This window comes from Schistocerca nitens, chromosome 5 (genome assembly GCF_023898315.1).
Source record: "Schistocerca nitens isolate TAMUIC-IGC-003100 chromosome 5, iqSchNite1.1, whole genome shotgun sequence".
Taxonomy (NCBI): Eukaryota; Metazoa; Arthropoda; class Insecta; order Orthoptera; family Acrididae; genus Schistocerca; species Schistocerca nitens.
In genome coordinates this window covers 549969330-549992273 of record NC_064618.1, presented here as the reverse complement: position 1 = coordinate 549992273, position 22944 = coordinate 549969330, and the positions used below count along the sequence as shown (strand labels likewise).

General features: G+C 42.0%; 1 protein-coding gene across 1 annotated transcript in view; it reads right to left on the bottom strand.

Moving 5' to 3' along the window:
- LOC126260572 (endothelin-converting enzyme-like 1) overlaps positions 1-22944 on the bottom strand; it is a 398875-nt gene that overhangs the window by 5221 nt on the left and 370710 nt on the right. Inside the window, exons 15-16 of the mRNA XM_049957907.1 lie at positions 19734-19898; positions 10081-10157 (exon numbers count right to left, since the gene is read on the bottom strand). Coding sequence (XP_049813864.1) covers positions 10081-10157; positions 19734-19898 — 242 coding nt within the window. The remainder of the gene's footprint in view (positions 1-10080; positions 10158-19733; positions 19899-22944) is intronic.

Genomic DNA, 22944 nt, shown 5'->3' with positions numbered 1-22944 from the left:
ATACACTCAGAACAAGAACGTGCCAAATGGAGACATAGAGCAAAAAGTGCAGACAGTACTATATTGCGGGACAAATGCTGAGAGAGAAGATGTAGAAGAACTTTGGCAGGAAACCTGTAACGTCTGACACCTGTTTCGGATAAACTATTTTCCTAATTCTCAACTTTCACAGATTTTTGGACAACATAATCGCCCAAACAAAACTCGACTATTAATTTTAAAGAGTTTCAGTTTACTTTTGATTGCAAACTGTCGTTTCTTAGTTCACTGTCTCACACTCTGGTGCTACTTTTAGGCGCTAGTCACAGTCTGCAGAGAAGGGTTGGTTGGTTGGTTGGTTTTGGGGAAGGAGACCAGACAGCGTGGTCATAGGTCTCATCGGATTAGGGAAGGATGGGGAAGGAAGTCGGCCGTGCCCTTTCAGAGGAACCATCCCGGCATTTGCCTGGAGTGATTTAGGGAAATCACGGAAAACCTAAATCAGGACGGCCGGACGCGAGATTGAACCGTCGTCCTCCCGAATGCGAGTCCAGTGTCTAACCACTGCGCCACCTCGCTCGGTTGCAGAGAAGGTCTGAGCAATATATTTCCACCTGCTAGAGTCTATGTCTGTACGGTGTAGGGGTGACAACATGATCCTTTATAAATTAAGATTGGTTGAATGTAAACTAATTAAGTATACTTTCAGCCATTTCATGAAAGGCTACATGATGTAGAGATAGTAGAAATTATGAAGGGATGTTGTGACTTACATAGAAATTATGATTAATGGTTGAAAAATTCAAGTGTTGCTCAAAAAAATTTCACAGTCATGATCAGATACGTGCATAATATAAAAAGAGGATGGTTGCAACAAACAGTTTTCTGGACTTGAGCGATAGCTATTATATAACAATACACTGTCTTCTCTGTAGTGAGTTATCTGCTTTTAAAAGATGCTTGGAGTCCGTTGTACAAATGCCAGTACTTCGTTCAGACATCCCACCAAACTGTTAACTTTAATGAAGGCGAGTAACAAGTGAAAGTCCATAAGTAAGATGGCAAGAGAGCTTAGAGTTAAGTGCCAGTGAAGTGAAACTGAAAGAAGATAAGTACTTCTCGTAAGACGAATATATAAATGATCGTAGGCTGTGTTCCAAAAATGAAAAGCATAAAGACAGAAGTGATGACACTTTCTACGGGACGTGACCATCATTTTGCAGGACAATGCTCAAGCACGTACAGTACGAGCTGTTACCGATTTGTTTGACCGATGGGGCTGCTAAGTGCTATACCATCTACTGCACTCCCCTGACTTAACCGCTCGTGAGTTCAAATCGATTTCTAAACTGAAGGAAACACTTCACGGCATTCGCTTCAGAACTGCTTCAAATTCGTCAGGCAATAGACCGCGCAGCTCGAACTGCCAACACAACTGGCACTGCTAAGAGTATCCTACGACTTCCAGATCGCTGGCAGCAGGCTATACACAATGCTGGTGACTACTCTGAAGGTCAGTAAAACTTTGAAACACATATCTATTTTGTACGAGCTGCAAATAAATAGTTGCCACTATTAAAGTTCCAACCCTCGTAATAGCGAATACACTGATCAAAATTCACAAGTGAAGAAGGTATACTTGAAAAAGGCCCGAAGGCACGGGAAGTTTCCAGTTGGATTACATTGTGATCAGATGGAAGCTCCAAAATGAGATTTTGGATTGTAAGGAGTACCTAGGAGCAGATACACACTCGATACACAATTTAGTAATGATGAACCTCATTCTGAAGAACCAGTATGCAAGGAAGTAGGATAATGATGAACTGAGGAATGATGAGATATTTTATGATTCAATAGATACTTCGAAACTGAATACTACAGTAGGCAATTCAGTTAGAGAGGAATGGGCATATCTGAAACGGGCAGTCATATAAGTTGGACAGACAAACATAGGTACAAGCAAGATAACTGTAAAGTATCCCTGGGAACACAAGAAATACTTCAACTGACCGACGAAACAAGAAAAAGCAAAAATGTTCAGGGGAATTCAGGATATGAGTTAAAGAGCATTTCGCTCTCATTTAAATCTATGGCCGAAAGAGTGAGCCTACAGGAATTGTGTAACGAAGCCTGTCTTCCAGGACCGCGAGCCACATAAGGGCGCAGATTCACCGCGAAATGGAGAAACTCACAGGCGTCTATTGTCTATTGAATCCTAAGCGTTGTAGTGTACGAGTGAGACAGGCGAGAACCTACGTCATAGGGAAACCCCGTAGAAGCCGTTTGTGGCCGAGGAGGCGTAGCAGTATTAAATATGGCGGACCTAAGATCGGCTGTAAAGGCAAAATTTTACGGAAACTATTTCATTCTGTAGTAATGCAGGGAATGGAGTCACAGTAATTTTAACCTACCGTCCTTCATAAAATTTCATAGTTATCCCAATAAAACTTGAATATTGATCATATCTGTAATAGTTTAGGATTTTCTGTTAAAGTGAAATTAACAAGCTTTGTACCAAAGACCTAAATGCTAAAATCTGAGCGCTTTGGTCGGTCGACTTTTCATATAGAAGCGCACCATTAAAATGACAAATGTTGTAAATCTCAACCCGTAACTTTATTTGTTTTAAAGATATAGTGAATTTAAATTATCAGTATTTTCAGTTAAGCATCAGATCATCATTTCTTCCACACGTAACACATTGAACAATGACAGCATGACACTTTATTGAATCATTAGATAACAGAATATTTGTTGTAAAGTTTAGTGCATAATACTTACTTTTGTTCTTTATTTATTTATCAGAAAGCACGTTGGTTCAAGGCTACTGGCCGTGACATTCGAAGTTAAGAAGGAAATTGCATTTATTTTATGTAAAAGAATTTAACGTTGATTATGTAATGGATATTATTGTTGTTTTATTTAGAACGTGAAAGTGGTCCAGCTTTGATTATTTAAATATGTTAAAATGTAATATAATGTAGAATAAGCTGTAGCCAATCAGATGGACGGCTTCAGAAGAGGGAACTGCCCTGGTCAGTTGATTGACTGTGTTCGGCGCGCGGGAAATACGGTCGGATGCAGACGCGAAAGCGGACGGTCGGTCCTTACGCAGCTACGAAGTGAAACGACTTAGAAAACTTCGTGTTGTGTGGTATCGCGGGACTTAGTCTCTGAGCGGTGAGTAGCCACGCGCCTGTTGTGAAGATAACGAGGTGGAATATGAGACGTATATTTCGCGATGAGATTGTGAATGACCGAACTGTGTCAAATGGATATGCGCTCGAGTATAATAGTAATTCTAAATACGACCACTGTCGATATTAGTTTGCTTTCTGAATAAACATTATTCTAATAAAGTCGCAACTTTGGCATACATCATTTAATTTAGTTCCCGATATTATTATTACTGTTATTATATGTTATGTTAACTTTCTATTTCGCAAACTTGCCATCAGCCAGAGAATTTAACCAAAGGGCCACAAGTGTCTAATTTAGGGCATGTAATGCGACACGGGCGGTTCAACCCCTTGACGAATTTGAGACAAGACATTTCGACGAAGAGGAACCGCATGTGAGTCCGAACATCTTCGGGATGTTAGCTCGCAAGGAATACAGATATATAAGTCATTTAAGAACGAGAGAAGCAGGAAGTGCAGCGAAATCAAAGCGAAAACGCTGCAGGAAACCTACGAAGAAATCCCAAATGAAATGGTCACCAGAAGGACTGATTTAACATAGAAAAATGTCAATGCAACCTTAGGTGATTTTAAAGGCAAGGGTGTCAACATTAAGAGTGCAACGGGAATTCCACCCTTATTTGCATAGAAGGGAGCGGACAGATGCAAAGTGTACACTGAAAGGCTCTATGAAGGCGGTGACTTCTCTAATGACGTGAATGACGAAAAAATGAGAGTCGATGTGCAAGACTTGGGCGCACCAGCTTTAGAGTAAGAGTTTCATAGAGCTTTGAGGATTATCAATCAAATTATGCCGAACATATAGATAACATTCCGTTGGAATTTCTGAAATTACTGGGGAAAGTGACAGACAAGCAACTATTCAGGTGGTGTGTAGACAGTCTGGAGACAAACCATCAGATTTTCCGAAAAATATCATCCACGCAATCCCGAAGACCACAAGGACAGATAAGTGCGAGAACTATCGCATAATAGGCTTAATGTCTCATGGATCCAGATTTTTGACAGTAATAATATACAGAAGAATAGAAAAGAAATTTGACGGCATGTTAGACGACCATCAGTTTGACTTTACGAAAAGCGAGGGCACCAGAAGAAGTTCTGATGTTGCGACTGATAAAGGCAACGAGACTTAAGAAAACTCATGACACCAACAAGTAGATAAAGTGAAGGAATTCTGCTGTTTTCGAAGCAAAATAACGCATTACGGACGAGAGTTGGCAACACTGCGCCGACGCGGACTCTTCGAATATTTGCTGCACTAAATAATTATAAAAAGCGTTGTATTTGACCTATTTTTAAACTTGTACAGGTGTTATAAATATAATATAAGTGTTGTTGAATTATTGGAAGTGTTAGTGAAGTATAAAATAAGATTAAACGGGGTAAGAAGCGTATCTTTCTTCTCGCGCCTGTAGCACGAATCCTAGGCCTAATTTCACGCGCGCGAATCGTAAGTAAGCAGTGAATTAAACTTGTAAATAAACGTTTCCAGTTCGTATAAATATAATATAAGTGTTGTTACATTAGTGGAAGTGTTAGTGAAGTATTAAAGAAGATTAAACGGGGTAAGAAGTTTATTTTCCTTCTCGCGCCTATAGCACGGATTTTAGGCTTAATTTCACGTGCGCGTATCGTAAGTAAACAGTGAGTTATATGTAATCACCAGTTTTTTTTTATTCAGTACTCTTTCAATTTATTTATATCTGCCTGAATAGTTTCTAGGGTCCTTTGTTTACGTTTTAGTCACTACTTAAATCAGTTTATACGATTTCTGTTTTTACCGTGAGTGAGAAGTGTGTGACATGCCGTAGGATCGTTAGTTCCGGGGTATGGTGTGATGGGTGCTGTAGTTTCTTTCATTGGGGCGAATGTAGTGGCGTGGGAAATGGGGACATAAATGAGGCTCACCAGTGGTATTGTAGGATCTGCAGTAGAGATAGGAAAATACTGGAACAGGAAGGGAAAATTGCAGCTCTTCAAGCTGACCTGGACAAGGCAAGGGAGGATCTGGACAGGTTAAAGAGGGAGAAGGGTGAACAGAGGTGGGAAGTGGCAACAGGTAATAGGGGGAACAGGCAAAGGAGAGCATCAGACAGCTTTGTCATAAATCTTGAAAATAGATTTGACCTGTTGCCTCAGTCAGAATCGGATGAGCCTCATGTAGCTGAAGCTGTAGAAAGGGCACAACAAGCTTTCAAGGACTTGAAAAAGGTAGGGAAATTTGTAAAGAGAAAGAAAGTTCTGTTGTTAGGTAGTTCCCATGGTAGAGGTGTTGGCCAACTACTGCAGGAAAATCGAGGACCAGAGTACCAGGTCACAAACTTTTTCAAGCCTAGTGCAGATCTGGGTCAGGTAACAGAGGATGTAGGTGCTTTATGCAAGGGTTTCACAAAGGAGGATGCCGTGGTTATAGTGGGTGGTCCGGGAAATAGCATTGGCAGAGACTCTGAATATTCCATAGAGAGTGACCTGGTGAAGATAGCGTCAGCAACGAAGCATACGAGTGTGGGATTTGTGTCTGTGTTGAGACGCCATGATCGGCCTCATTTGAACTCTTCCGTAGGGAGGGTGAACTTGGAGTTGGAGTGGCTGCTGAGGACGGATACAGGGTCCCATATTGGTTTGATTCCTGTCGATGCTATCGATAGGTGGGACTACACTAGGCATGGCCTTCACCTCAATAGGAAAGGGAAGGGAAAACTGTCTGGGTTGATTGCAGAAAACTTAAGGGGGGACACTGGCACAAGTGGTAAAATACCAGTGGTCACAGGTGTCAGAGGGATGCCTTTTTTAGGATAGGGAAGGGGGAAAGAAAACGAGTTTTAAGAGAGATTGGCAGACACACTCAGTTTGAGAAAACAGATGAACACGAGTCAGATTTTATCATACAGCCTCCATTTAAACAGTGTTTAACAGAAAGTAATCAGAAACTGCCAGTTCATCTTCGCCAAAGCAGTTACAATCCCATTAGCATGCAGTATCAGTCATCTTTATTACACCAGAACATTCCGGGACTTAGAAATAAAGTTGATGAACTACTCATTTGTGTCGATGAAATGAATTCATCTAACCAAATTGACATAATCTGCCTCTCTGAACATCAAGTGACCACTGATATAGATACGTTAGACATTTCAGGATTGAAGCTAGCTTCCTACTTCTGCAGATATGGATGGAGGAGGAGTTGCCACATTTATCAAAAACTGCCATAAATTCAAGAACATTGACATTAATAAATTCTGTTTAGAGCAGCATCTAGAAGCATGTGCAACAGAAGTAGAGTTCCATAACAGATCCTATATAATAATAACTATTTACCGAGCACCTGCAGGAAATTATAATCTATTCTTAGATCATCTAGAAGCTCTTTTGGGTTATTTAACAGGAAGAAACAAAGAAATTTTGATTGCTGGTGACTTTAATACAGATTTTCTAATGCGATCTTCCAGTAAACATTCACTGCAGTTAGTAATGTTGTCTTTCAATCTAACTCACACTGTAAACTTTCCAACTAGGATCACTAAATCCTCAAGGACAGCCACTGATAACATTTTTATAGACAAATCAAAGGAACAAAATCATATCATAAAACCTGTTATAAACGGACTATCAGATCATGACATGCAGCTCCTTGTTTTAGATGTAAATTCTAAGCAGATTATCAAGACTGCTAAATCTGAGTACAGGAGAGTAGTCAATCAACCAAAAATTGAGTGTTTTAGAAAACTGCTCAAAGATATGAACTGGAAAGATGTTTATAGTGCTCATGACATGAATGAAAAACATAACACATTCATGAACAATGTCAGTACCATGTTTGAAAACTGTTTTCCTCTAAAAGTTACTCAAATTAAACAGAAGTCTATAATAAAACCATGGATTACACAAGGAATAAAGATTTTCTGTAAGACAAAAAGGAAAATGTATCTGTCGACCAAGAATAGCTCCAATGCTTATGATTTAGCTAAATACAAGGAATACTGTAAAACATTAAAAAAAGTAATTCAGATGTCTAAACAAATGCACTACGAGAAGAAGATAGCAATGTCAGGGAACAAAATAAAAACAATATGGGATATAGTGAAAGAGCAGACTGGTAGAACCAGAAAGGAGCAGGACCAAATAGCACTAAGGGTAGATGACACATTAGTAACTGATGGGCATAGTGTTGCAAATCTATTTAATAAGTACTTTATATCCGTTACTGATAGAATAGGACTTTCAGGATCAGTAAATAATGCCCTTGAATATCTGAAACTAGCCTTCACAAATAGCTTCAAGTACATGAATATATCACTCACTTCACCAAAAGAAATAACGTCCATAATAAAATCTTAAAAAAAAGCATTCTAGTGGGTACGATGAAATATCAACAAAGTTAATTAAGGCATGTTCTTGTGAATTTAGTACAATTCTAAGCTACTTGTGTAACCAGTCAATTATAACTGGGACATTTCCTGACTAGCTAAAATATGCAGATGTTAAGCCTCTATTCAAGAAAGGGGATAAAGAGATACCATCAAACTACAGACTGATTTCACTTTTGCCAGCATTCTCAAAAATTTTAGAAAAAGTGATGTACAGGCAGCTGCTCAACCATCTGACCACAAATAACATATTATCAAGAACACAGTTTGGATTTCTGAAGGGTTCTGATATCGAGAAGGCTATTTACACCTACAGTGAAAATGAACTTAATTCATTAAATAACAAATTACAAGCAGCAGGTATTTTCTCTGATTTGTCAAAGGCATTTGATTGTGTAAACCACAACATCCTTTTAAGTAAATTAGAATTCTATGGTGTCACAGGCAGTGCTGCAAAATGGTTCAAGTCATACCTCACTAACAGGAAACAAAGGGTGTCAGTGCAAGGGACTAGTGAATTAAGTCATCAGTCATCATCAGAATGGGAAGAAATTACATGTGGTGTCCCACAAGGATCCATCTTAGGGCCATTGTTTTTTCTTGTGTACATTAATGATCTCTCATCAGTTACACTGCCAGAAGCAGAGTTCGTTTTGTTTGCAGATGACACAAGTATTGCAATAAATAGTATGTCAAGTGTAGTTCTAGAAAGATCTTCTAATGATATTTTCATGGATATTAATAAATGGTTTAAAGCCAACTCACTGACATTAAACTTCGAAAAGACTCACTATATGCAATTCAGAACCTGTAAGAGGTTTCCACCCAGCATATGCATAAAATACGAAGAAGAGCAGATAGAAGAGGTTGACAGTCTTAAATTCCTAGTATTACAACTTGATAATAAATTCAGTTTGGAAGAGCACACCACAGAACTGCAGAAACGCCTTAACAAATCTGTATTTGCAATTCGAGTGTTAGCAGACATAGGCGACATAAAAATGAAAAAGCTTGCATACTTTGCCTACTTTCATTCCATAATGTCATATGGTATAATATTTTGGGGTAACTCTTCAAGTCAAACAAACGTTTTCAGAGTCCAAAAGCGTGTAATACGTATTATTTGTGGAGTAAATTCACGGACGTCCTGTAGAAACCTCTTCAAAGAACTGCGTATACTAACTACTGCCTCTCAGTATATTTACTCATTAATGAAATTTGTCCTAAATAATATATCTCTTTTTCCAACAAACAGCTCAGTTCATACATACAATACCAGGAACAAAAATGATCTGCACAAGGACTTAAAAGCACTTACTTTAGTTCAAAAATGGGTCCACTACTCAGGAACACTCATCTTCAATAATTTGCCAGGAAACATAAAAAATTTAGTTACAAATAAAGATCAGTTTAAAAGGTGCCTGAAAGACTTACTAGTGGCCAACTCCTTCTACTCCATTGACGAATTTTTTAATAGAAACAAATGATGTATTGTATATATTCATACTATTAGTATTGTTATTTCAGCTTTAAAAATAATTGACATGTTCCACATCCACGAGGATCTCCTCAGCACGGATCTGTGGAACGTAATCTAATCTAATCTAATCACGAAGCAAGGGTGACATAAAAAGCAGATAAGTACAGGCAACGAGTGCTCTCCTGGCCAAGAGACATCTTCTAATCTCAAACACTGAGAATGTGCGTTTGGATCACAGCATTCTATGCTGGTGATCACGGACGTTGAGAATCTCGGAAAAGAAGAGAATCGAAGCGTTTGAGATGTAGTACTACAGAAGAATGATGACAGTTATGTGGACTGATAAGAAAAAGGGAAGGAAGGAAGGAAGGAAGATTAGGTTTTAATGTCCCGTCGATATCGAGGTCTTTAGAGACAGAGCACAAGCTCGGATGAAGAAAGGGGGGGAAAGGAACTCAGCCATGCCCTTTTAAAGGAACCATCCCTACATCTTCCTTAAGCAGTTTAGGGGAGTTATGGAAAACGTAAGCCTGGATTGTCGGATGAGAATTTGAACCGTCGTCCTCCCGGATGCGAGTCCAGTGTGCTGACCACAACGCTACCCCGCTAGGTGACTGATAAATATAAGTACTGAGGAATATCTCCACAGAATCGACGAGGAGGGGAATATATGGAAAACACTGACCAGAAGAATGGACAAAATAGTAGAACATGTGTTAAGACAACCGAGAATAACTTCCATGGTACCAGATGGACGGTATAGGGTAAAAACTGTGGGGGAAGACAAACATTGGAATACATTCAACAAATAATTGAGGACATAGGGCGCGAATGCCACTCTGAGATGAAGAGGTTGGAACAAGAGAGGAATTCGTGGCTGGCCACATCGAACCATTCAGAAGACTGATGACTCAAAAAAATTCAAATTGTATTCGTGATTATTTGTTGAGTTGTATGTAATATTTTCAGCAGAAACTATTTTTACTTCTTTATTTAAAAAAAAGGATGAACACAAAATTAAAAGCTTGTTATGTTTTTAGAAGTTTATTACCTTTCTGGACTTGGTGTGTGGAAGTCCATTTCCACCAGAATGATATAGTCTTCAGGAGAGAGTATGGTGCAATAAATCTGAAACAGACAGAAAACAAATATGATGTGATTAACTGCAGTTTACAAAAAAAAAATAATTTGTTGAAAGTAATATTCGTATAGATATGCATTTAATATTGCTTCAGTGAGAATGCAGCTATCTGAAACATCTGTTATCTAAGGTTTCAAGTGGAGATTAGAGTACATCTAAACATATTTTGTATTTGTTTGCTACTTTCGTTTCATAAGGATCAAAACAGCAGATGGTGAGGACCTAATGAAATTCAATTACTTAACCAGTTTGCTAAGATGTGAGAGCTTGATAGAAAGACAGAACTGATTGGAAATGAAGGGCCAGTAAAAATATAATTACAATGTTAATCATGTTTAACACATTGCGTTAGAAAAAAAGACGTTTTTATGAAATTAAATTAAAATTCATGTCCCTTATCAAGACTTGACAGTATTAGCCTAACTTGGGGGCTTTGGCCAAGGTATGTTCACTGTGAAACTTGTTTTTAACTCACAACACTTTTTTTCACCTCTATTCTTTACCTGTCCAGCAGAAAGGATGTCAACTATGACCAGCAAACCAAATTGTGATGTGATCGTATCAAGACTGTACCGGGGGATTGTTTTTCCAATTCATGTACACTGACGGAAAATTGAAAATTTTATATCACGAAGCGCTAGTCTGATAGTTATGAAACTGTGTGGAGATCTTCATAACATTTTCGGTATTAAATGATGAAACTTTCATTCAACTCGTAACTAATATCTCCCATCAACGGCAGTAACTAGTGTGATCCCCACGACCACGCATAAACTTTTGATTTCGTTGTGTCATGAAAACAAAGAGACTCCAAATGTAATCTTGAGGAATTTCTTGCGCTGCTGGTACACTTGCTGTGTGAGTTCATGACAATTTCTGACTGTAGTCGGCGAGGAAAGTATTAACCTACCCATAGCATTCCAAAGGTGCTCTTGAGTCACAAATCAGGGCACAAAGAAGGCCAGCAAAGGACCTGTACATTCCTCAAGGCATTTTGGTTTCAACTCCATTGTGCAGCCCTATAGTACTGGAATACTTCAGGTAGTACCCTGCCCATGAGGGGAATACAGCCTCCCTTCGTCAATTACCAAATCAGTCCTGTTGTCGTGTGCAACACGTCCCCATACTATGAGTCTAGGGTTTGTGGATGTGTATCTCTCAAGAATTGGTGCTTCCTATACACTTTCAAGGCTAAAGACACATTTGGCATCCATTTGACCACCACAAACAGAAGCAAGAATGTCGCTGAACACCACTGGATGCCTCTCAATGTCGCAATTGTCTCTGGCTCTATATCGGACAAGTCTGTGTTGTCTGCACATGGTGTCAGCAATAAACGGCGTATGCCAACTCAAGATCTCAACCCAGCTTCTTGTAACCTGTTAGCGACACAACCTGTGGTGACAATCGCGAATACATTCGCTCGAAATCCCACAGTCGTCATCCGGCTACTACTCAGAGTGAGTCGAATATTTCTGAGATCTTCTCGTGTGCAGTAGTTGTGGAAGGACCTGTGCCCACTCGTCTGTTGCCCTGAGTCCGTCTCGACACCAGTCGTCCTGCAGTTATTGAACTACATCCAACTATCTATAGGACTTGTTGGTGTACCATCTGCCAATGATTTAATGTTTCTCTAAGTCCAAGCTGCTCGTGCAAGTCCTGTAGGCATACTGTATTGCGATCTCCACATCAAAAGTTCCAATAGCGTTAGATACACAAAATAGCCAACATATGCTCACACCATTCTCTATCTGCAGGAGTAACTTTCTTCTGTACAGACAATAAGGTCGTATAAAGATGAAATTTTAACCAACAAATCACGTAAGCATGGAAATATTAGAGTATCAGTTTGGTACCACTCATACAAGGTGTTCATGATGTAACATTTTCCGTTTTCATTAGCGTAGAATGTACAGTAGACCAGCTTACCACATTGTATCGAACGCTCCTGAAATGCATGCTTGGACTGACAAAGTCCTCCCAACGCCCCAGATCCCCAAACCACCTCCTCCATAAACCCCAAGACTTGAGTAATTTCCAGTCAAGCAGTAGCCTTACCTCCTCGACATGTTGCAGGAAAATTTCGTATTCGTAGATTTCTGAAAGGCGTTTAGCATTGTACCACATTGTAGATGATATAAAATAACAAATATATGAGTGGCGCAATGAATGTCTGAGTGACAGTAGCCGGTAGGTAATACTGAACAGCGAATGGTGAACAGAAACAAGTGTATCCAGGCTGAGTCCTCTAGAGGCGTAATAGGACCACCAATATTCTCAAGGTATACAAACGATTTATAACTACTACTTCATGAAATGAAAACCTTTATGCCTATACACGTGGATAAATGCAACATAATGCCCACAATATAGAGAAAAAACAATAATTGATTAGATTATTAGGGATGAACATGGGATGGTAAATACATCGTTGAAACTTTTAGAGGTAATACTGCACAACGATACGAAACGAGATCAAACTTTGAAACATGTAGTAAGGAATGCGAAAGAAAAACGTAAAGATTTTGGGAATTTGCACTGCATATGTAAAGGAAACTGCATACGGAGGGCCAGTGCAACCAATTCTAGAGCACTGCTGCAACATTTGGAAATCATATCGAGTATGACAACAAACATCAAACGGATAGACAGAGCCGCTGCTAGGATCGTTACAGGTCGATAAAGACCATAAACAAGTGTACAAAAGCATCCGGGGAATGTAAATAAGAACCTTTGGGAGAAAGGTGAATGTTATCGAGCAGGGAGCCAGTACTCACACACGACTGTGTGACAAATCAGCGGCCACCATCGTGTGTCTGGTGTAATGATCATGAGACCAAGACACAAGAAAGCGGAGCACACACTGAGGTATTCTTGTCTCGCACGATACTCGTACGGAATGGAACAAAGTTGTTAATACGAAGGTAGTCTGAAAAGTTCTTGGTATGGTAATGAAAATGTGAAAATATGTTATCATAATCCTTTTATACTTCAACATAATCTCCCTTAGCAATAGCAGAATTCATAAAGAGGTGTTACCGTAACATTAATCCACCTCTGCAGCGCTACAATGTACAAGTACTCTCCTGCAACTGCAAGTCTGACGGAGCTATGTCTGGGGAGTAGGGTGGTTGTTCCAACAGTTCATAGAGCAGATACCTCAAATTTCCATTCCAAGAACCCTGTTAGTGGCAGGTCTATTGCTTCATGAAAGGTAACTTTCTTATTGCAAAATATGTTCTTTTCATCGACTTTTTGTGCATCTAAATCAGAAGGTTAGAATAACTACCAACAATTATTAGTTTATCTTACGGAAGATTTACAACTAACAGAATTCCTTTCGCATATGAAACACATGCCCCATGAACTTTTCACTCTTAACATAGTCGTCACTTTTTAGGGGCTTTTGTTTTTATGCAAAAACACCAAACACTGTTCGGAAATTGTCGTCCAAATACGTTTCTGATCCGCTGTGAGTAGGCGTGGTACCTATTTTCTTAGAGTTTTCTCATGTGCAGTTCTTCATGCAAAATGTGGCACACACGTTCTTGAAACTCTACAATGCCACGCACCTTTGTATGCCAAACTTCAAGGACTATATCATCCTCTTTCCTATGATTTCTGCTGTCGTTGCACAACGCCATCTATGAATATCGAATGAATTTAGATTGGAAATGTAATATCACATTTGTGTCAGATACTGTGCGGTGTCCAGGAATCCCCAACAAGTTACTCCTTGCATAAGAAAAGTGAACATTATAATTTCATTAACTCTGATTCTTATGTTTTCTGATTTGTTATTATCTTTGTTGTTGAATGCAATATTAATGACTCCGATTTGTTTTTTTCTCTGATAAAGACGAAGTGAATTTATAATTATGAATATTACGTATTACAACTCTATAGTAAGAGCAAAAGCTGTATTCAAGGAAGAAATAAACGAGTGCTCATCTCTGATAAATAACTGAGAGTCGATCGTAAATATTATTCTTCAGAGTCATTCGAATTACTATAGAAAGTTTCAGCTACACTACATCGAATTCGAGTTGAAGAAACGCTGCGGAGATTGCGGAACGAACCTGCAAATAAAAATGGTGACCGCTCGAGAAGAAATATGCCACAGCTCTTTACCAACATATTACCACACGACAAACCACACACAAGGCGAGTTAAGTTTCAGTGGACATTTCAATACACCATTTTAACAAAGAATGTAAGCTAATCTTGTATTTGAAACCATAATATACAATAAAACTAACAATACAGTGGCACACTTTCTTTAAAAAAAAGCTTTATCACTGCATGATCCTCGATTCTCTTTATTTCCGAAACTTCACGCATCGCGCGTTGCTTCAGCAGCTGCTAACAGCCACGATTTTTTATTGGTTTATTTATTTTGTTGCTGATTTCTGAATTACTTTATGCGAACCCAAACGACTGCATCTCCTGTGTCAGCCTCTTCGTATCAGAGTAGAACTTGCAACCTATGTCCTCAATTATTTGCTGGATGTATTCAAATCTCTGTACTGAACAGTATGGGTGAAAAACTGTTTCCCTGAGTCATATCTTTCTTATTATGAGCTTCGTTCGTGATCTTGTTTTCTTATTGTTCTCCTTAGTGTTTGTACATTTTGTACATTACCCGTCTTCCCCTATAGGTTACACCTACTTCTCTGAGAATATTGAACGTCTGGCACCATTTTACATTGACAAACTGCCTATTGGCTTCTGTCTCGGGTTCTTCGTCCGACGTTCATATAATGATTTTACTGACGTTTCGCCAGCACGAGTGCCTGGCATTGTCAAAGCTTCATCGTCCATTGCAGGTAGTGAACTGGAGCCGAGCTCGCGGCCGCAGACTATATGTACCTGAAGCGCCGACGTCCGATGGCTTCTCCGCCGTCATTTCCGGCGCGGTTCTCCTCTTGCTACCTGCGACGATCGTTCGCTGCAGTACGGGCAGCTAGGATCCGTTTACCTTAAGGCTTTCCTCTTTCTTGTTGAAGCTGTTCGCGTGTGTTTGTATTTCTACAGCTTCTCTGAACAAGCGCGTGTGATAGTGCTTCTCTACAGCCAGAACTTCCATGTCGGCGAATTTTGTTACGTGGTCGGTCTCAGTGCGTGTTCCGCCACGACCGATTTCTCCATCTGCCCCAACCTGCAATGTCGCTTACGTTCTTTGATCCTGGTGTTGATTGATAGTCCAGTCATTCCGACATAAACTTTTCCGCATGTGCGTGGTATACGGTATATTCCCGACATTGCAAGTGGGCCCCTTTTCTCTTTTGCCGATCTAAGACACTCTTTGATCCTCCTTATCGGTTTGAAAATCGTCTTTACGTCATGTTTGCGCAATATACGGCTGATTCGGTCCGTCACTCTGGGAATGTATGGCAGAAAGGCCGTACCCGACATTTCTTTTTCTGATTCCTGACTTCACCGAGTGTTTGGCTCTGTTACACTTCTAATATAATTTGTGGAGTACCCATTATTCATCAGAACACTTCCCAGGTGTTGCATTCCGTGTTTGAGGTGCTGCGGCTCACATATTCGTCCTGCTCGAGTTACGAGCGTGTTAATCATGCCTCTTTTCTGGCTCTGTTGGTGGTTTGATAGTTTGTGCAGGTATCGGTCAGTGTGTGTCGGTTTTCGATACACGCTGTGTCCCAGGTTTTCGCAATCCCTTGTGATCAGCACCAGAAATGGCAGTTTTTGTCCTTTTCAACTTCCATGGTAAATTTTATGTTGGCATGTAGGCTGTTGAAGTGTCTTTAGAAGTCACCGAGCTGTTCTTCACCATGGCTCCACACAACGAAAGTATCATCGACGTACCTGTACCACACCTCAGTTTTGCAAGTCACCAAGTATAGTGCCTGTGCTTCGAATTGTTTCATAAAGAAGCTGACCACCACTGGACTAAGTGGACTACCCATGGCGACGCCTTCCAGCTGTTCGTAGAAATCGCCATTCCACGTGAAACAGCTCGTGGTGAGACATGCATGGAAGAGCTTTGTGATGTCTTGCGGAAAATGAAACCGATGTGCTCCAGAGCGTCACTTGGTGGAACTTCCGTAAACAAAGAAACAACATTAAAGCTGACCAGGATGTCGTTTGGTGCAAGTTTCAGTTTCTTCAACTTCTCAATGAAATGTCCTGAGTCCTTTATGTATGTGTCAGTCTTCCCCACGTGTGGCTGGAGCAGAGAGGCCAAGTGTTCTGCCAGTTTATACGTCGGTGAGCCAGGAGCGCTAACAGTCGGTCTCAGTGGAACGTTGTTCTTATGGATCTTGGGTAATCCATACAGCTGAGGTGATAGGGCTTCTGTGTTGCGCAGGTTTCTCTGTATGTCCACCGGCAGAGAAGACACCTTGATTAATCGATTCGTATTCCGTGTGATACGCTGCGTCGGATCTGCGATTAGTTTTCGGTACGTCGTCGGATCTAATAGGTCTCGGATCTTTTGCTCATAATGATTTTAAATTGTTGAAAATTTATTGTGGATCAAAAAATTCTATTAAATAATCATTTCACATCGTTGAAATTTTTTTGTAAATCAAAAAATTCTATTAACTTTACGTGATTGTTGTTAAGTCTTGCTTCCATGATCAAGCGCAACGCCACAAGTGCCTGTATGGTGCCTTTACCATTTCTAAAGTCAAGCTGTTCGTCACCTGACACATCTTCAGTTTCTTTTCCATTCTTCTGTATACACTCCTGGAAATGGAAAAAAGAACACATTGACACCGGTGTGTCAGACCCACCATACTTGCTCCGGACACTGCGAGAGGGCTGTACAAGCAATGATCACACGCACGGCACAGCGGACACACCAGGAACCGCGGTGTTGGCCGTCGAATGGCGCTAGCTGCGCAGCATTTGTGCACCGCCGCCGTCAGTGTCAGCCAGTTTGCCGTGGCATACGGAGCTCCATCGCAGTCTTTAACACTGGTAGCATGCCGCGACAGCGTGGACGTGAACCGTATGTGCAGTTGACGGACTTTGAGCGAGGGCGTATAGTGGGCATGCGGGAGGCCGGGTGGACGTACCGCCGAATTGCTCAACACGTGGGGCGTGAGGTCTCCACAGTACATCGATGTTGTCGCCAGTGGTCGGCGGAAGGTGCACGTGCCCGTCGACCCGGGACCGGACCGCAGCGACGCACGGATACACGCCAAGACCGTAGGATCCTACGCAGTGCCGTAGGGGACCGCACCGCCACTTCCCAGCAAATTAGGGACACTGTTGCTCCTGGGGTATCGGCGAGGACCATTCGCAACCGTCTCCATGAAGCTGGGCTACGGTCCCGCACACCGTTAGGCCGTCTTCCGCTCACGCCCCAACATCGTGCAGCCCGCCTCCAGTGGTGTCGCGACAGGCGTGAATGGAGGGACGAATGGAGACGTGTCGTCTTCAGCGATGAGAGTCGCTTCTGCCTTGGTGCCAATGATGGTCGTATGCGTGTTTGGCGCCGTGCAGGTGAGCGCCACAATCAGGACTGCATACGACCGAGGCACACAGGGCCAACACCCGGCATCATGGTGTGGGGAGCGATCGCCTACACTGGCCGTACACCACTGGTGATCGTCGAGGGGACACTGAATAGTGCACGGTACATCCAAACCGTCATCGAACCCATCGTTCTACCATTCCTAGACCGGCAAGGGAACTTGCTGTTCCAACAGGACAATGCACGTCCGCATGTATCCCGTGTAAGTCAACTACCCTGGCCAGCAAGATCTCCGGATCTGTCCCCCATTGAGCATGTTTGGGACTGGATGAAGCGTCGTCTCACGCGGTCTGCACGTCCAGCACGAACGCTGGTCCAACTGAGGCGCCAGGTGGAAATGGCATGGCAAGCCGTTCCACAGGACTACATCCAGCATCTCTACGATCGTCTCCATGGGAGAATAGCAGCCTGCATTGCTGCGAAAGGTGGATATACACTGTACTAGTGCCGACATTGTGCATGCTCTGTTGCCTGTGTCTATGTGCCTGTGGTTCTGTCAGTGTGATCATGTGATGTATCTGACCCCAGGAATGTGTGAATAAAGTTTCCCCTTCCTGGGACAATGAATTCACGGTGTTCTTATTTCAATTTCCAGGAGTGTATTATTCTTCTCAGTAACTTGGGTGCAAGAGCTGTTAAAATGGTTTGCCAAAGTTCTTACACTTGTCTGCCCTTATTCGGGATTGTGTAGCTGATATTTCACCGAAAGTCTCTTACCCTTGCGTTTAACAGTGGAGTTCCTCTTGCACTCTTTGTGTTGATGCCCTTACTTTTAATATCACCTGGAACTGTTTTGACTTCTCTATATAACGAATCAGTCCTTACGATGACCATTTGTTTTTCTACTCCTGCTACCGTTATGCTTTAGGTTACCTACAGTCTCACTTTATCTTATTTTATTGTATAGTGACTTACAATGCTACATTCCTGCCTTTTCCTGAGCAATTTTGTACTTTCTTCGTTCATTGATCAATTGAAGTATTCCGTCTGTTGCCCGAAGTTTCTTCGCAGTTAGCATCGTTTTACTAATTCTGTTTTTGCTATTTTTGAAGATGTGCTCTTACTGGGAAGAATGACACAATTTCAGATGGATCCTGTTGAATGGTGTACAAAAACATAGGAAAAATCACGCACCCACATCTCGATTTAAATAAACTGGCATTTGACCATTATCGGACTGCTGTACTCCAACCATCAATGGGGGATTGGAATTGTCGGTTCCCACTGTGTCGCTACGTCCTCTGCGCAAAGCATTGTGCCTGCCAGTTGAAGTAGAAGACTCGTCTGTTACGTGAGTTACAACGTGTGATGAAAGTAGTCGAACAGGGGAATAGTGGAGACTCTTTAGATATTGACACTATGGAGGTAGGATTACAGAATTTTTACGTGATTTTTGTAGTAGATAGAAACTCAAAATAACACATTTGTTGAGTGTAATATGTTGACAAAATAGAAGAGAAATGCCATTTTCCACAGCTTACACATGTCAAACACAATGCGATACACAACTACGGAAAGATCCGTTCTCAAGCACGGTATTTTGGTAATTAAAGAAAAAGTTGTGAGTCAAATAGTTTCCCAAATATGTAATAAGCTGTTTCACAGATGGGAATATTTCGCCTGATTCATAAAAATTAACGTAACTCTGGCTTTAATTAAAATTGAGAAATTATTTAGCACTGTACCATATGTCACTATCTGATAGTGCACATGATTGTACGAGATAAGACTTTAAAGCGATTTTCTATCGACGTGGAGAGCAGCCAACTGTCTGCAGATAGCACTTGTCACAATCACTTCGTGACCTTGGCTCTAAAATATAAGATACAAACTAATTTAAGTGAGACTGTCGTGCTCCAGTCTATGGCCAAGACCAAGAAATTTTCAGACCACTCTTGTATTGGAATGAATTACCGTCAGCCACGAAGTGTACAGTTGTTTGAGTAGATGTAGGCTATATGCCTGACGTGTATGACCTCAAGCATTTGGACAGAGGAGACAGCAGGCTGACGCGAGGAGGCGGGCAGCTCAGTAGTGGTGCACACAGTGTTCTGACCTGTGCGGCGTGCAGGAAGAAGAGCTGCTGCGGCGCCAGCGGCAGGTCGGGCAGCCGCGCGTCCTCCACCGGCGCCGCCTCCTGCTGCGAGCGCCACGCCTCGTACGCCACCTGCACGCCCGCCACGTCAGCCATGTTCTCGGCGCGTGTCACGTTCCAGTCGAACTGCAACACCACAAACTCACAGACTTCACTCTGCCTGTTTACTCAACTCTTACTCGGCTTTAATCAATTTACAGTTGAGCTGCGAATGCATGATGAAAATTAGAATTTCTTCAACGAAAGAACAATCTACAAAACAAGGAGTAATTTACATTGTAAGCATTTTCTTACTAGATTTTTAAGTGTTGCTATGTGTCTGTAGTTGCAGCTCAGTAACAGACGACCAGAAAGAGTACATTATTATTCTTAAGGATATTGAAAAGGTCCTTCTACATGAGTAAAGACAGAAACTCGTGCCGAATTTTAACTTATGCACCGAAACTGTCGTGTACGAGGTGCATTTAAGTTCTAAGGCCTCCGATTTTTTTTTCTAATTAACTACTCACCCGAAATCGATGAAACTGGCGTTACTTCTCGACGTAATCGCCCTGCAGACGTACACATTTTTCACAACAATGACGCCATGATTCCATGGCAGCGGCGAAGGCTTCTTTAGGAATCTGTTTCGACCACTGGAAAATCGCTGAGGCAATAGCTGCACGGCTGGTGAATGTGCGGCCACAGAGAGTGTCTTTCATTGTTGAAAAAAGCCAAAAGTCACTAGAAGCCAGGTCAGGTGAGTAGGGAGCATGAGGAATCACTTCAAAGTTGTTATCACGAAGAAACTGTTGCGTAACGTTAGCTCGATGTGCGGGTGCGTTGTCTTGGTGAAACAGCACACGCGCAGCCCTTCCCGGACGTTTTTGTTGCAGTGCAGGAAGGAATTTGTTCTTCAAAACATTTTCGTAGGATGCACCTGTTACCGTAGTGCCCTTTGGAACGCAATGGGTAAGGATTACGCCCTCGCTGTCCCAGAACATGGACACCATCATTTTTTCAGCACTGGCGGTTACCCGAAATTTTTTTGGTGGCGGTGAATCTGTGTGCTTCCATTGAACTGACTGCCGCTTTGTTTCTGGATTGAAAAATGGCATCCACGTCTCATCCATTGTCACAACTGACGAAAAGAAAGTCCCATTCATGCTGTCGTTGTGTGTCAACATTGCTTGGCAACATGCCACACGGGCTGCCATGTGGTCGTCCATCAGCATTCGTGGCACCCACCTGGATGACACTTTTCGCATTTTCAGGTCGTCGTGCAGGATTGTGTGCACAGAACCCACAGAAATGCCCACTCTGGGGGCGATCTGTTCAACAGTCATTCGGCGATCCCCCAAAACAATTCTCTCCACTTTCTCGATCATGTCGTCAGACCGGCTTGTGCGAGCCCGAGGTTGTTTCGGTTTGTTGTCACACAATGTTCTGACTTCATTAAACTGTCGCACCCACAAACACAGTTTCGACACATCCATAACTCCATCACCACATGTCTCCCTAAACTGTCGATGAATTTCAATTGGTTTCACACCACGCAAATTCAGAAAACGAATGATTGCACGCTGTTCAAGTAAGGAAAACGTCGGCATTTTAAGTATTTAAAACAGTTCTCATTTTCGCCGCTGGCGGTAAAATTCCATCTGCCGTACGGTGCTGCCATCTCTGGAACGTATTGACAATGAACGCGGCCTCATTTTAAAACAATGCGCATGTTTATATCTCTTTCCAGTCCAGAGAAAAAAAATCGGAGGCCTTAGAACTTGAATGCACCTCGTTCAAAGCGACAGGTACACAACAAACGCTTTAAGCGCCTGCCAATGCTCAGGTACTTGGGGGAGGGGGAAATGGACTTCTATTGGGGAGGAGGAAATGACCAGAGAGAGCAGCAAGTAGGAATTGGACAGAAAGTGGCGAGGAGGAAATGTACAGAGAGATGGGAGAGGGGGAAGTAGACAGAGATGTGGGAAGGAGGAAATACAGTGTGGAGAAGGAAATGTACAGAGAGATGGTAGAGGAGGAAATGAACAGAGAGTGGGTAAGGAAGAAATGAACAGAGTGTGGGTAAGGAGGAAATGGACAGAGTGTGGGGAGGAGGAAATGTACAGAGAGATAGGAGTGGAAGTGGACAGATAGAGCAGAAAGGAGGAAATGGAAAGAAACTGGGTGGAGGAGGAAATGTACAGAGAGATGGGAGAGGAAGAATGAGACAGAGAGGGGGGAGGAGGAAATAAGTTGGGGAGGAGGAAATGTTCAGAGAGATGGGAGAGGAAGCAACGGACAAAGAGTGTGGAATGGAGGAAATGGAGAGCGAGTGGTGGCACGTGGAAATGTACAGAGATGTGGGAGAAGAGGAAATGCACAGAGAGAGTGGGAAGGAGGGAATGGACAGAAAGTGGGGGAGGTATAGAGATGGGAGAGGTGGAAATGGACAGAGAAGGGGAATGAGGAAATGTACAGAAAGTTGGGGAGGAGGGTATGTACAGAGAGATGGGAGAGGAGGATATGGAAAGTGACCGGGGGGGGGGAGGATAAAATGGACAGAAAGTGGGGAGGAGGAAATGTACAGAGAGATGGGAGAGGAGGAAATGAGAGACGGGGAAGGAGGCACTGGACAGATGGTGGGGAAGGGGGAAATGTACAGAGAGATGGGATTCGATTAAGTGGACACAGAGATCAGGAAGGAGTATAAGACAAAGAAAGGCAGAGGAGAGTTGCATCCAGAGTATGTGACATACGTTAATGACAGAGATAGTAGAGGCTTAAGCCGCGATAGACGCTTTTAAGGACCGCTTGTTATATATCTTTGTTTCTTTTTGTGTCAGTTTGTTATTTTTTAACAGACAGAATAAGGATTTTCTTCGGTAGATCGAGTATCTATGACGTACACAAAGGACGTTGTAGCTCGAAAGAACTTTGCGAATGAACATGTTTGTAAGTGAGGCCACTTGACGCCACGTCACGCACATTTCGCCGGTTTGCACTCAGTTTTCGCTGTGGAAAATATGGTGTGAACTGTTAAATGGGGTGGGCACACTCAGCTTTGGGTGGACTCGGCAACATGCGAAGTAGCTCTGGGAATCTGTTACCATTCTGTTTCAGCTACGTAATTCGCGACGTTGCTGGATCCTTAGTTTCCTGCTTTGTGATGTGTGTGTGCAAGTTTCACAAAGTA